Below are 15755 nucleotides of genomic sequence, written 5' to 3'. Positions count from 1 at the left end.
GGCCGCCCCCCCCCTCACTCCCCGGGCCGCCCCCCCCCCTCACCCCCCGGGCCGCCCCCCCCCTCACTCCCCGGGCCGCCCCCCCCCTCACTCCCCGGGCCGCCCCCCCCTCACTCCCCGGGCCGCCCCCCCCTCACTCCCCGGGCCGCCCCCCCCTCACTCCCCGGGCCGCCCCCCCCTCCCTCCCCGGGCCGCCCCCCCCCTCACTCCCCGGGCCGCCCCCCCCTCACTCCCCGGGCCGCCCCCCCCCTCACTCCCCGGGCCGCCCCCCCTCACTCCCCGGGCCGTCCCCCTCACTCCCCGGGCTGTCCCCTCAGTCCCCGGACTGCCCAGCCTGCACCCAGGCCAGACAGCCTGCCCGGGCCGCCCCCCTCACTGCCCGGGCCGCCCCCCTCACTGCCCGGGCCGCCCCCCTCACTCCCCGGGCCGTCCCCCTCACTCCCCGGGCCGTCCCCCTCACTCCCCGGGCCGTCCCCCTCAATCTGCGGAGCCCAGTCGGGCCGCATGCGCGCGCAGCCAGGCCGAGCTGCTGCGTGCCGAGGGGGAGGCGGCGACAAAGGGCTCGGTTGGTTGTCCATCTTCAATCAGCAGCACCGCGTCCCGGGGTAAGTGAGCTCTCCGTCCACACCGAGGGGTTTGGGGGGCAGCGATGTGTATTCGGGGACGGCCGTTTAAAGATGTTATTAATTTGCACCCGGGTCTGGTCTCCACCATCTGGCAGTTTGCTGGCTCCGCCATTTTAACCGCTTCCCGGGCACTTTGGCCGGGAAATTAAATGGGGTCGGACCGAGGGGAGGTCACAAACCGTTCACTTTGCCGCAGTCGGTGGAACTTTGCCGGGCCCGAACACTGGGCTTGGGCCTCAGGGCAGCACTAAGAGGGATTGTGGCCCTATCGGCGGACCCACACCTTCCCCATTGAGACCTTCAGGCCAGACCCCGTCTACCCAGTGCAATGGTCAGGGAGTTCCCCTACTCATGTAGCTGAATGTATCTGTACCCACAGATATCCCACACCCTACAAAACACACATGCACCATCATCACTTTATTGTTCCTGGGATGCGGAATGGATGTGTGCATATTTTTTAAAATTAATTTGCTCTTGGGATGTGGCTGATGTTGGCAACAAGACTGTACTTCATTGTTCCGAGAAGCTGGTTTTGTGCTTTCTTGCTTTAGAGTCATAGGGCAGCACAATGGGTAGCACTGTTGGTTCACAGCACCAGGAACCCAGGTTCAATTCCCAGCTTGGGTCACTGTCTGTGTGGAGCCTGCAGGTTCTCCCCGTGTCTGCGTGGGTTTCCTTCGGATGCTCCAGTTTCCTCCCACAAGCCCCAAAAGACGGGCTGTTACGTGAATTGGACATTCTAAATTCTCCCTCTGTACCCGAACAGGCGCCGGAATGTAGCGACTAGGGGTTTTTCACCGTAATGTCATTGCAGTGTAAATGAAAGCTTACTTCTGACACGAATAACGATTATTATTAGAGGTTTACAGCACAGAAAACACCCTTCGACCCATTGTGTCTGCGCCAGTCAAAAACAACCACCTTACTATTCTAACCCCATTTTCCAGAACTTTGCCGCCTTATAGAATCATAGAATTTACAGTGGAGAAGGAGGCCATTCAGCCCATCAAGTCTGCACCAGCCCTTGGAAAGAGCACCCTACTCAAGCCCCCACTTAAGCCTACATCTCCACCCTAACCCAGTAACCCCACCTAACCTTTTTGGACACTCAGGACAATTTAGTATGGCCAATCCACCTAACATGCACATCTTTAGACTGTGGGAAGAAACCAGAGCACCCGGAGGAAAGCCACGCAGACACTGAGAGAACGTGCAGACTCCACACAGTCAGTGACCCAAGCCGGGAATTGAACCTGGGAGCCCGGAGCTGTGAAGCAAAAGCGCTACCACTGTGCTACCGTGCTGCCCTTGTGTGCCTTGGCATCGCAAGTGCACATCTAAATACTTCTTAAATGTTACGAGGGTCTCTACCTTCAACCATCCTTTCAGGCAGCGAATTCCATAATCCCACCACCCTTTGGGGGAGAAAGGTTTTGCCTGACATCCCTCTAAACCTCATAACAAATCTGTGCCCCTGGTCATTGATCCCTCCACCAAGGGAAAAAGTGTGTTCCTGTCTACTCTGTCTATGCCCCGTATAATTTTATACATCTCATCATGTTCCCCCTTAGTCTCCTCTGCAGGAAAACAATCCCAGTCTATCCAATTTCTCTTCATAGCTAAAACTCTCCAGCCCAGGCAACATCCTGGTAAACCTCTGCCCCCTTTCAAGTGCTGTCAGATCCCTCCTATAATGTGGATTGGGGCCGGTTTAGCTCAATTAACTGGACATCAGGTTTGTGATGCAGAGCGAGGCCAACTGCGCGAGTTCAATTCCCGTACAGGTTGGGGTTGTTCACGAAGGCCTGCCTTCTCAACCTTGCCCCTCACCTGAGGTGTGATCCTCAGGTTCAAACTCCACCAGTCAGCTCTCCCTGTCAAAGGGGAAAGCAGCCTATGGTCAGCTGGGCCCAAGGCAGCTTTACTTATCATGTGGATTCCAGAACAATACTCTAGATATAAAGAACAAAGGAAAGTACAGCACAGGAACAGGCCCTTTGGCCCTCCAATCCTGTGCCGACCATGCTGCCCACCTAAACTAAAATCTTCTACACTTCCTGAGTCTGTATCCCTCTATTCCCATCCTATTCATGTGTTTGTCAAGATGCCCCTTAAATGTCACTATCGTCCCTGCTTCCACCATCTCCTCCGGCAGCAAGTTCCAGGCACCCACTACCCTCTGTGTAAAAAAAACCTGCCTCGCACATCTCCTCTCAACCCTGCCCCTCGCACCTTAAACCTATGCCCCCTAGTAATTGACCCCTCTACCCTGGGAAAAAGCCTCTGACTATCCACTCTGTCTATGCCCCTCATAATTTTGTAGACCTATATCCGGTCGCCCTTCAACCTCCGTCGTTCCACTGAGAACAAACCAAGTTTATTCAACCGTTCCTCATAGCTAATGCCCTCCATACCAGGCAACATCCTGGTAAATCTCTTCTGCACCCTCTCTAAAGCCTCCACATCCTCCTGGTAGTGTGGCGACCAGAATTGAACACTATACTCCAAGTGTGGCACAACTAAGGTTCTATAGAGTTGCAACATGACTTGCCAATTCTTATACTCAATGCCCTGGCCAATGAAGGCGAACATGCCGTATGCCTTATTGACTACCTTCTCCACCTGTGTTGCCCCTTTCAGTGACCTGTGAACCTGTACACCTAGATCTCTCTGACTGTCAATATTCTTAAGGATTCTACCATTCACTGTATATTCCCTACCTGCATTAGACCTTCCAAAATGCATTACCTCACATTTGTCCGGATTAAACTCCATCTGCCATCTCTCCGCCCAAGTCTCCAAACAATCCTCTGACAGTCCTCATCGCTATCCGCAATTCCACCAATCTTTGTGTCATTTGCAAACTTACTAATCAGACCGGTTACATTTTCCTCTAAATCATTTATATATACTACGAACAGCAACGGTCCCAGCACTGATCCCTGCGGAACACCACTAGTCACAGCCCTCCAATCAGAAAAGCACCCTTCCATTGCTACTCTCTGCCTTCTATGACCTAGCCAGTTCTGTATCCATCTTGCCAGCTCACCCCTGATCCCGTGTGACTTCACCTTTTGTACTAGTCTGCCATGAGGGTGCTAGCTATGAAGAAAGGTTGAGTAGATTAGGATTGTTTTCATTTGAAAGACGGAGGTTGAGGGGAGACCTGATTGAGGTCTACAAAATTGAGAGGTATGGACAGGGTGGATAGCAACAAGCTTTTTCCAAGAGTGGGGGTGTCAATTACAAGGGGGTCACGATTTCAAGGTGAGAGGGGAAAAGTTTAAGGGAGATGTGCGTGGAAAGTTTTTTACGCAGAGGGTGGTGGATGCCTGGAATGCTTTGCCAGCGGAGGTGGTAGAGGCGGGCACGATAGCATCATTTAAGATGCATCTGGCCAGATATATGAACGGGTGGGGAACAGAGAGAAGTAGACCTTGGAAAATAGGCAACAGGTTTAGATAAAGGATCTGGATCGGCGCAGGCTGGGAGGGCCGAAGGGCCTGTTCCTGTGCTGTAATTTTCTTTGTTCTTTGTCAAAGGCCTTACTGAAGTCCATATAGACAACATCCACTGCCCTACCTCCATCAATCCTCTGTGACCTCTTCGAAAAACTCTATCAACTTAGTGAGACATGACCTCCCTTTCACAAAGCCATGCTGCCTCTCGCTAATACGTTCATTTGCTTCCAAATGGGAGTAGATCCTGTCTCGAAGAATTCTCTCCAGTAATTTCCCTACCACTGACATAAGGCTCACTGGCCTGTAGTTCCCTGGATTATCCTTGCTACCCTTCTTAAACATAGGAATAACATTGGCTATTCTCCAGTCCTCCGGGACATCACCTGAAGACAGTGAGGATCCAAAGATTTCTGTCAAGGCCTCAGCAATTTCCTCTCTCGCCTCCTTCAGTATTCTGGGGTCGATCCCATCAGGCCCTGGGGACTTATCTACCGTAATATTTTTCATCATGCCCAACACCTCGTCTTTTTGGATCTCAATGTGACCCAGGCTATCTACACACCCTTCTCCAGACTCAACATCCACCAATTCCTTCTTATCATGGAATTTACAGTGCAGAAGGAGGCCATTCGGCCCATCGAGTCTGCACCGGCTCTTGGAAAGAGCACACTACCCAAGGTCAACACCTCCCCCTATCCCAATAACCCAGTAACCCCACCCAACACTAAGGGCAATTTTGGACACTAAGGGCAATTTATCATGGCCAATCCACCTAACCTGCACATCTTTGGACTGTGGGAGGAAACCGGAGCACCCGGAGGAAACCCACGCACACACGGGGAGGATGTGCAGACTCCGCACAGACAGTGACCCAAGCCGGAATCGAACCTGGGACCCTGGAGCTGTGAAGCCATTGTGCTATCCACAATGCTACCGTGCTGCCCTTCTCTTTGATGAATACTGATGCAAAGTATTCATTTAGTACCTCGCCCATTTCCTCTGGCTCCGCACATAGGTTCCCTTGCGTAACCTTCAGTGGGCCAACTCTTTCCCTGGCTACCCTCTTGCTTTTTATGTCCGTGTAAAAAGCCTTGGGATTTTCCTTAATCTGATTTGCCAATGACTTTTCGTGACCCCTTTTAGCCCTCCTGACTCCTTGCTTAAGTTCCTTCCCACTTTCCTTATATTCCACACCGGCTTCATCTGTTCCCAGCCTTCTAGGCCTGACAAATGCCTCGTTTTTCTTTTTGACGAGGCCTACAATATCTCTAGTTATCCAAGGTTCCCGAAATTTGTATTTATCCTTCTTCCGCACAGGAACATGCCTGTCCTGAATTTCTTTCAACTGACATTTGAAAGCCTCCCACATGTCAGATGTTGATTTACCCTCAAACATCCACCCCAATCTAGGTTCTTCCGTTCCCGCCTAATATTGTTATAATTAGCCTTCCCCCAATTTAGGACTACTCTTATCCTTGTCCACCAGCAATTTAAAACTTAATGAATTGTGGTCACTGTTACCGAAATGCTCCCCTACTGAAACTTCTACCACCTGGCCAGGCTCATTCCCCAATACCAGGTCCAGCACAGCCCCTTCCCTAGTTGGACTATCTACATATTGTTTTAAGAAGCCCTCCTGGATGCTCCTTACAAACTCTGCACCGTCCAAGCCCCTAGCACTAAGTGAGTCCGAGTCAATATTGGGGAAGTTGAAGTCTCCCATCACAACAACCCTGTTGTTTTTACTCCTTTCCAAAATCTGTCTACCTATCTGCTCCTCTATCTCCTGCCTCTATCTCCCGCTGGCTGTTGGGTGTCCTGTAGTAAACCCCCAACATTGTGACTGCACCCTTCTTATTCCTGATCTCTACCCATATAGCCTCGCTGCCCTCTGAGGTGTCCTCCCGTAGTACAGCTGTGATATTCTCCCTAACCAGTAGCGCAACTCCGCCACCCCTTTTACATCCCCCTCTATTCCGCCTGAAACATCTAAATCCTGGAATGTTTCGCTGCCAATCCTGTCCTTCCCTCAACCAGGACTCTAATGGCAACAACATCATAGTTCCAAGTACTAATCCAAGCTCTAAGTTCATCTGTCTTACCCGTAATACTTCTTGCATTAAAACATATGCACTTCAGGCCACCAGACCCGCTGTTTTCAACAACACCTCCCTGTCTGCTCTGCCTCCGAGCCATACTGGCCCTATTCCCTAGTTCTCCCTCAATGCTTTCACCTTCTGATCTATTGCTCCGGTACCCACCCCCCTGCCATACTAGTTTAAACCCTCCCGTGTGACACTAGCATAACTCGCGACCAGGATATTTATGCGCCTCCAGTTTAGGTGCAACCCGTCCTTATACAGGTCACACCTGCCCCGGAAGAGCTCCCAGTGGTCCAGATAACGGAAACTCTCCCTCCTACACCAGCTGTTTAGCCACATGTTTAGCTGCTCTATCTTCCTATTTCTAGCCTCACTGAACTCCTGCTGCAGGACCTCGTGCCCCTTCCTGCCTATGTCGTTAGTACCAATATGTACAATGACCTCTGCCTGTTTGCCCTCCCCCTTCAGGATGCCCGCTACTCGTTCTGAGACATCCTGGATCCTGGCACCAGGTAGGCAACATACCATCCTGGAGTCTATCACATCCACAGAAGCGGCTAAAACAAAAGGGAAAATGCTGGAAAATCTCAGCAAGTCTGGCAGCATCTGTAGGGAGAGAAAAGAGCTAACATTTTGAGTCTAATGACTCTGTGTCAAAGCTCTTTTACATAGAAGCGCCTATCTGTGCCCCTGACTATAGAGTCCCCTATGACTATTGCTCCTCTGCGCTTTGAACCAACCTGCTGAACATTATATGGCAGAACCAATGTTTTATACAGTTCGAGCATAACCTACCAGTTCTTAAACTCTATGCCTCGGCTAATAAAGGCAAGTATGCCATATGCCCTCTTAACAACGACGTCCACCTGCTTGCGCTGCTACCTTCAGGGACCGGTTTTCATGCACACCAAGGTTACTCTGATCATCCCCAGGGCTCTGCCGTTTAACATGTATTCCCTTACCTTGTTTGTCCTGCCCAAGTACATCACCTCACAGTTATCCGGATTGAATTCCATTTGCCACTGATCAACCCATCTGACCAGCCCATCTATATACTCCTGTAATCTAAGGCTATCCTCCTCACTATGTACCACCCCACCAATTTTCATATCATCCACAAACTTGCTGATCAACCTTTCCATATTCATGTCTAAATCATTATGCACAAACAGCAAGGGCCCCAACACTGATCCCTGCGAGACCTTACTGGACATAGGCCTCCAGTCAGAAAAACCCTCAACTATCGCACTCTGCTTCCTGCCACTCAGCCACTTCTGGTTCCAATTTGCCAAATTTCCTTGGATTCCATGGGCTCTTACCTTCACTATTAGTCTCCTGTGTGGGACATTAGCAACAGCCTTGCAGAAGTCTAAGTGGATGAAAAATTAAATGTTGGTCTCTTTCAGATCACCAGCTGCAGTCGGTTGAAACATTCATCTGGCATTTCCCTCCTACACACCTGGTTACCTCTTTGAACAATTCAGTCAGGTTGGTCAGGCATGACCTCCCCTCAACAAAACCAGGCTGACTGTTCTTCATTAATCCCTGCCTCTCCAAATGCAGATTAATTCTGACTCTCAGAATTGCTTCCAATAGTTCCCCCCCATCACTGAGGTTAGACTGACTGACCTGTAGTTTCCTGGTTTATCCCTTCGTCCCTTCTATAATAATGGTACCACAACAGCAGTCTGCCAGCCCTCCGGCACCTCTCCTGTGGCCAGAGAGGAATTGAAAATTATTGCCAGCGTCCCTGTTATTTCCTCCATTGGTTCACTCAACAGCCTGGGATGCATTTCATCTGGCTCTGGAGTTTTGTCTACTTTTAAGTCTGCCAGACCACTCAGAACTTCCTCTTTGTGTATGTTAATCTCTTAACATTTATCACCATCAGACGGAGGGTTTCAAAGCTGGCATAGGGCAGTTATTAAAGAGATGGGGGACCTGTTCAGAGACAGAACTATTCCCAGCTTGAAAGTGCTGGAGGGGAATTCAATTTGCCCCCTGGAAATGCCTTCAGGTACACGCTTTAAAAAACAGGTGGTGACATTTCCGTTGCTACACCCATGCAGGATACAAGCTAGGGTGGTCTCCGGCACCTGGGTAGGGGAGGGGAAGGTATCGGACATCTACCAGGAACTACAGGAGACGGAGGACGCCCTAGTGGGGGAACTTAAGGGCAAGTGGGAGGAGGAGCTATGTGGGGAGCTGGATGCGGGCCTGTGGGCAGACGCCCTAAACAGTGTTAATTACTCATCATCATGTGCCAGGCTTATCTTAATCCAGTTTAAGGTGGTCCATCGAGCACACATGACGGCAACCAGGATGAGCAAGCTCTTTGGGGTTGAGGATAAATGTGCGAGGTGTGCGGGAAACCCAGCAGACCATATCCATATGTTCTGGGCGTGCCCAGCTCTTAAGGGATTCTGGCAGGGATTTGCTAAGGCAATGTCCAAGATCTTAGGCACGCGGGTGGTGCCGAGTCCAGAGATAGCGATCTTTGGTGTGTCAGACGATCAGGGAGTTCAGGAAGCGAAAGAGGCCGACGTATTGGCCTTTGCCTCCCTGATATCCCGGAGACGGATCCTTTTAATGTGGAGGGACTCGAAGCCCCCGAGTGTAGAAACCTGGATTGGTGACATGGCTGGGTTTCTCAGTCTCGAGAAAATAAAGTTTGCCTTGAGAGGGTCCATGACGGGGTTTTCTCGGAGGTGGCAGCCGTTCCTCGACTTTCTAGGAGAGCACTGAATGTCGGGGGGGGGGGGGGGGGAGGTATGTTACATATTCTTGTTCTTTTTTCTGTATATAATGTTACCGTTTACCTTGCGTTAAATGATGTTAACGGTTATGCAAAAATTATGTTTTGATAAAAATAATTTTTTAAAAAACATTTATCACCATCCTTCTCCCTAATTTCTATACCCAATCCTGCCCCACTCTCAACCATGTCTTAGTGACAGCAATGACATTGTACCCCTAAGTTTTAATTAGTGCCCTCAATTCATCTGCCTTGTTCGTTAGACTCCTTGCATTAAAATAAATATCATCCAATCTTAATGACTTAACTGGTCTAGAAATTCTGACTCACTTGATGTCTCTTCTAATTTTGGCTGTGCATCTATCCCTGCTGAACCTTCTCTCTGGATCCCAGCCCCCTGCCAAGTTAGTTTACACCCTTCCCTACAGCACTAGCAGACCTCCCTGCAAGGACATTAGTTCAATTTTGATTCAGGTGCAAACCATCTGCCTTGTACAGGTCCCACTGTCCCCAAAGACGGTCCCAATGATCCAGAATTCTAAAGCCCTCCCTCTTGCATCATCTCTCCAGCCACGCATTCATCTGGACTAACCTCCTATTTCTATCCTCATTAGCACGTCGCACCGGAAGTAATCCAGAGATGACTACCTTCTGGGTCCAGTTTCTTAATCTACTTCCTTGCTTCTGAAATTCTGCTTGCAGGATCCCTTTCTCTGCCTATAACATTGGTACCAATGTTTACCAGTTATCTGGCTGTTTTCCCTCTTCCTTTAGTATGCCCTGCAACCGTTCAATGATATCTCTGACCTTGGCACCTGGGAGGCAACATACCATCCTAGAGTCTCTTTTGCAGCAGCAGAAATGCCTGCCTGTTCCCCATATAATTGAATCCCTCACCACTATGGCCCTGACATTCTTCCTCCTCCGCTTTTGTGTAGCAGACCCACTATGGTGCCATGAAGTTGGCTGCCACTGCTTTCCCCTATACAGTCATCTCCCACAACAACATTCAAAACAAAATATCTTTTAGAAAGGGGGATGGCCACAGGGACTCCTGCCTTTCTGGTCGCCCATGCCTTTTCTGTCTGTTCAATCCTCACCTGCGGTGTGACCACCTCACTGAATGTACTATACACGTCTTGCTCAGCATTGCCAATGCTCCATAGTATATCCACCCTCAGCTCCAGCTCCGAAATGCGGTTAACCAGTAGCTGCAATTGGACACAGTTCCTGCACACATGGTCACCAGGGACAATTGAAGCTTCCATGATTGGCCACACAGCACAGGAGAAGCATAACACAGATGCCAGCTGTCCTGCCCTGACTACCCACAAGCCCTTTTTACCAAACATTATGCTAAGAAGACCATTTAATTCTCTCCCTTATGCTAACTTTGCTTCCCTTACCCTACTTTGTTTACTTATATTACTTTATCATAATGCTCTGACTTACACTTATTTGTGCTGTTTCTCAGTTAATCCCTTTCTCCCAAAAGGAGAAACTTTATAAACTCATGATTGCATCACTGCAAAGTCAGTGAGAACCGGAATCTACACTTGATGTTTGAACTCAGCAGTGCTCCGCTCCTGCCCGAACTGAATCTGAGATCCGCATTCAATCTCTTTGGCTTCACCTTCTCCCAGTTTCACCTAATTTCATGTTTCTTACCCAACTCCAAAAGCATTCTTGTTTAGCCAAGCAGCATTGAGTAGCTCCCCTTTTTTTAGGCCTCAAAAACAATACTTTAGAAACTGGATTAAACCAGTTGCACAGTTAACCAGCTACAGCTGTAAGTAACTCAGCTGACTCCTGTCACCCACCACTGCTCTTTCAAACTCTGAAACTTCTCTCATTTGCCAGTATTTCCCTGCATATAATACTCATGAGCTTTCCCTCCTTATTTGCATTGGCACAATTGACAAAACCATACTTCAAGAAATCATATTCATACTGCTTCGTTCCCGAGTTAAGTTTTTTCTTTGTAGGCTGTTAATCAGAGGCCCCGGAGCTCTGTATAGAGCTAACACTAGCATTGCTCTGTCCTGCCATGGATTTTCCTGAGATTTTTCAGCAGATACTCTGACTATTTCTGTCTCTGGCTATCTCTTTCTTGTGTTACGGACCTCAGACTAGATCCCAACGGTGGCTATGATACGGAACCTGAATCACAATTTCTTTGTATTTCTAAAGCTGTGCAGAAAGACTGATTCGCTCCAGGAGTGATTGCATGAGTAATAGGACTTGGTTATTTTTACAAATAAAAACTTTATTGCAACAAAAGAAAAAAAATTAAACTTTTAATCTTCTAACCTAACGAGCACACATTACATGTATCTCTTAACCCTAACACATGATTTTCCATTAAACTGCACATAAAATGAACACCCAACTCTCAAACTCCACTTACACAGAAAAGCAAAAATGACACTTGCATTACAGAACACATTCCTGCTGGTAGTGAGACATTTTCAGACCTTGTCCGAAAGCCTGTCTCTGTGGCAAATTTTCCATGACCCCTCCCGATTAGTTCCCCAACTCCTCTTTCTTCCCCTCACCTGGTTGAACAGGATTCTTTTATCTCTCTGAGCTCTGCCCAGTTCCTCAAAGGTGGATCAAACCTGGGACCTCGGCGCCGTGAGGCAGAAGTGCTAACCACTGTGCCACCGTGCTGCCGCTATCTGGACTTTTAATTACCCATCCCTGTTTACACAAAAGAACAGGACCATGCTATGAATAGGCAACTAACCTCCAATTTACGGACAAAAGAGGCCAACAGACTAATCGGCTAATGGCTGGTCAAATAAGAGTCTCCAGAGGACAGTGGATCTTGAGTGAATCAGCCCGGCTGAACAAGGGTATTGTGTTTATTCCCATTAATGAGTTAAGTTTGAATGGAACATTATAACTCAGGCCAGCTGTGGGCATATAGTGCTAGCGGTTTTACCCTCAGGCTGTTACCCCCTAAATTGCCAACTACATCTTTGAATCAATTTATTAACATCTTCCAGTTGTCACACTTGTAACAAAACAATTAATCGTCAGTTCTTTTGCCTCGCTTGCCAGCAGTTAGAAAATGGTTGAAGCTCTCCTCCATCATTTGGCACCAAAAGCACGTACATAAAGTGCGCTTGATGTCATGTGTATGTCATGTGTATGTGTAAAACTGCACACTCCCTCATTTCCTTCTCACTTAAAAGGCGGCAGCAGCCGCCATTCTCAGTAGGATACTTGGTTTGTCAAGATAACGGAGGATGACTGGTATCCTGAGAACAATACTCCAGAAGGGGTCAATGCCATGATTGTGGGGGGGAAAGAAAACGATTGACAAAGAATACAACTGATGAGTGAAACAGTTCCCCTGTCACTTATCACTTTAAAATTGGGCAGCACTCTTAACATGCATTAAGCGCCCTGCACTAATCTGTAATGGTAATAATAGGAACAATTGTAACTTATGAAAGACAATAATTGTGGTCTGTCTTGTTTAGGAGATTCTGACAGTACCAATGGAGAACATACAGGAATCAGACTCTGCTCTTCAATCAACTGAGATCTGTCAAAAGGGGACCAATTTAAACCTTTCAAAAGGGCCAGATCGTCGGCAGCGTTCCCGAGATAAACTGAAGCTCTTTATCTGCTCTGAATGCGGTAAGAGTTTTAACAAATACTCACACCTCAAATTGCACCTCTTGGTCCACACAGGAGAAAAACCTTTCAAATGCCGTGTCTGTGAGAAGGAATTCAATCACCCATCCAGCCTTCGTAAACATGAGATCACACACACAGGAGAGAAGCCATTCAAATGCTCCGACTGTGGGAAAAGTTTCAATGACTCGTCAAATCTATCCCGGCACAAGCGCATTCACAGTGGTGAGAAACCGTTCAAATGCAACATGTGTGACAAAGGGTTTACTTATTCTCACCATCTAGTGTCACACCAGCGCACACACACAGGAGAGAAGCCATTTCAATGCTCAACATGTGGAAAAGAGTTCAGCCAGTCATCAACGTTGGTGATGCACAAGCGAACACATGCTGACAAGAGGCCCTATAAGTGTGGCACATGTGGGAAGGGATTCCAGCTGTCACGCCACTTGGTGTCTCACCGTCGCATGCACACCGGAGAGAAACCATTGGAACACGAGAAGGAGTTGAAGCAGGACTCCAGTTTGGTGAAACACCAGCAGAATGATACGGGAGAGCTGCAGTATAAATGTACCTTCTGCAGCAAAATGTTCCGTCAGTCACACAACCTAATGATCCACAAGCGTACACATAATGTGAAGAAGCCATATCAGTGTTCCACACGCAGGCAGTTCAACCAGCATTCGTCCCTGCTGAAGTATCAGCACACAAACACAGGAGAGAGGCCATACTTATGTTCTGTGTGCGAAAAGAGGTTCAAGGGCTCCAGCATGCTAGTGACACACCACGTCAAAACAGGTGACAGTCCCTTTCATTGCATTGGATGTGGAAAGGTTCTCCAGAACTCATCAAATCTCCTCCAGCACCAGCCTGTGCACACAGAAGAGTGGCCGCATAAGCGTGCTGGGTGTGAGAAGGGCTTCAAGCGTGCACACAAGTCATGCAATCAACTGATTGAGCCATCAGGACATCCGTACAGGAAAGATTCTGTTCAAATGTACAAGGTGCAGGAAAGGCTGTAAAACTCCTCCATCTGATACATCACCTTCACAGACGCAATATGAGATCTTGTAATCTTCCCTTCCTTCTTCCTTTGCTTCCCTCTTTCACACAAGATCAATATCAGTATTTGGATGAGACATTGCTTCCGAATATCCCTAATCTCCTTTCCTGTACCATAAACTTGATGGAATGGATATTGCACTGGGTGACTTGAAGGAAATATTGACGCATCGCAATTTGTGGGCTCAGACAATTTTGAGTAAGTTAAGCGTCACAACTGTATCAGCTGTTTATGGAACTCTATATTAATGTGACATTCGAGAGTAAAATCTGTGGAACCACTTCTTCAAAGATTCTGTCAAGTGTTGAATCAGTCCCTAGCATCAGAGGGTTAATTAAAATTTGGCATGCTGTAATTTTCTGATGTCTTCCAAGACGAGGTCCAAACCAGGAACACTACAATGGGACCCAATTTGTTGCTTCACAGTCTGGTGTCCAGCACATTTAGAGCTCAGGTGGTGAGAACTGTCAGAAATCCAGCAAATAATGTTATCTGAGTGGACCTGCCTTTTTCATTGCCACGACTTCAGGGACGGGCAGAAAGTTTGCTGCTCGGTCTTCAACAGAGTCTGGTGCTGCCAGATTTTCTGCGCAGGCATGATTTGAGCCCCAGGTGGGCCAAGGAACTTCAGCACCTTTGCTTTAAACATTTTGTTTCCATATACCATCTTTCGTCGGTTTATATTGGAAAAGCAGCTGAATAAATAGATCCCCAAACTTTCCCTCAAGTCTGTCATTATCTTTAAATTGTTCATTCTGTTTTTAAGAATACTGTTGCGAAATGCAAGAAATGACATGGGAAAACGACGGAAAAGTGAGTTAGTCTTGGCAAAACCTTCATATAGAAGTGCTGTCGGCAAATGGACTTCATATCCTAGTATCAATATTCATTAGGGAACGTTGCACTTAAGGGAGCATTGTATGTTTCCCGTGAAATAAACCAAACTTGACACTATACCAGAAACCATTATTGACTTTTTCTAGTTTTATGGAACTCAAAGTATTCTCCTTTGGAATAATGAAAGTTTTGAAAACCGGTCTCTATAAACTGTTATTCAGTATGAATAATTCACACACTCATTGTCACATATTGCTGAGATCCTAATAATAACATTGAGAACAAGTTACTTTTTTCCTTCCCATTTACTCGAGTGATCAGAGTGAAGAAAACATTCAACGGTGAATATTTGGAGGATGGTGTTTCTGTAATGATTCACTGGATTTTCCCCTCAGTTAAGTGATTAGCCTCTTCTACAGATGAGCACATAAGGATGGCTGGAACTTTATGCATGCTGGGGGCAGAAGAGGGGCTGTTCTTCCACAGTGCCATTGGCACCTCCCTTGGCAACACCATGCCCAACAGCTCAAATTAGAAGTCAAAATATAAAATGCTGAGCTACTCAGTAGGTCTGCCAGCATCTGTGGAGAGAGAAACAGTTAACGTTTCAGGTCAACGATCTTTCATCAGAACTGGGAAAAGTTTGAAGTGTAACATTTAAGCATGTGAGGGCGGAGGGAAGGTAGATATAAAGCAAAAGGGAAGACGTGGATAGGACACAAGACAGGGGAGATTAAATAATAAGGTTTGGTGGTGCAAAGGGATAATGTAATGGGACAAGTAAGGAAACAAAATATGTCCAGAGGAGGTTGAATGATAAAATGATGAACAGCTCAAAAATTAGAAATAAAACCAAAATCAGCAAAGGAAAACAGAAACATAGGGGCCAAGCTTACTGTAGTTCAGTATTTGTTTTTATTTAGCTTTTCTGCATCAATATATTTTGCTTTTGTTTCAGGTTATGCGTTACTAAACATAGAACATGTCATGCCTCTGTTTACCCTTTAAAAGAGCAGTTGTGTTTGGTCCCATATTTCTGCTTTTTGGCTGTCTTGTATGTTCCTCACCCTCATGACCAGCTCCCGTTAGAAAATAATTATGGAATCAGCTTCCACCACCTTTTCAGGTAGAGAGTTCCAGATCCTGACAATCTTTGAGTGGGGCATCTGTTTCAAGACTAACAGTCTTAACTTTTCCAATGCATGGCCATAACTGAAGTCCTTCATTGCTAGTAACATCCTGGTAAACCTCCTCTGTGCCTTT

At 47.5% G+C, this 15755-nt stretch overlaps 1 protein-coding gene across 1 annotated transcript; it reads left to right on the top strand.

Annotated features, from left to right (window-relative positions):
* The first annotated feature begins 490 nt into the window (after positions 1-490).
* On the top strand, positions 491-14609 carry LOC119962636 (zinc finger protein 2 homolog). The gene is made up of 2 exons (XM_038790500.1): positions 491-605; positions 12436-14609. Exon 2 carries the CDS (start codon positions 12454-12456, stop codon positions 13612-13614), a length of 1161 nt encoding a protein of 386 aa, XP_038646428.1. The 5' UTR covers positions 491-605; positions 12436-12453; the 3' UTR covers positions 13615-14609.
* Positions 14610-15755: the final 1146 nt, after the last annotated feature.

This window comes from Scyliorhinus canicula, chromosome 3 (genome assembly GCF_902713615.1).
Source record: "Scyliorhinus canicula chromosome 3, sScyCan1.1, whole genome shotgun sequence".
NCBI classification, from domain to species: Eukaryota; Metazoa; Chordata; class Chondrichthyes; order Carcharhiniformes; family Scyliorhinidae; genus Scyliorhinus; species Scyliorhinus canicula.
This window is presented reverse-complemented; position numbering and strand designations above follow the sequence as displayed.

Excerpts from the sequence above, each read along its gene's own strand:
- LOC119962636 (XM_038790500.1), top strand. The coding sequence starts at position 12,454 with ATGGAGAACATACAGGAATCAGACTCTGCTCTTCAATCAACTGAGATC.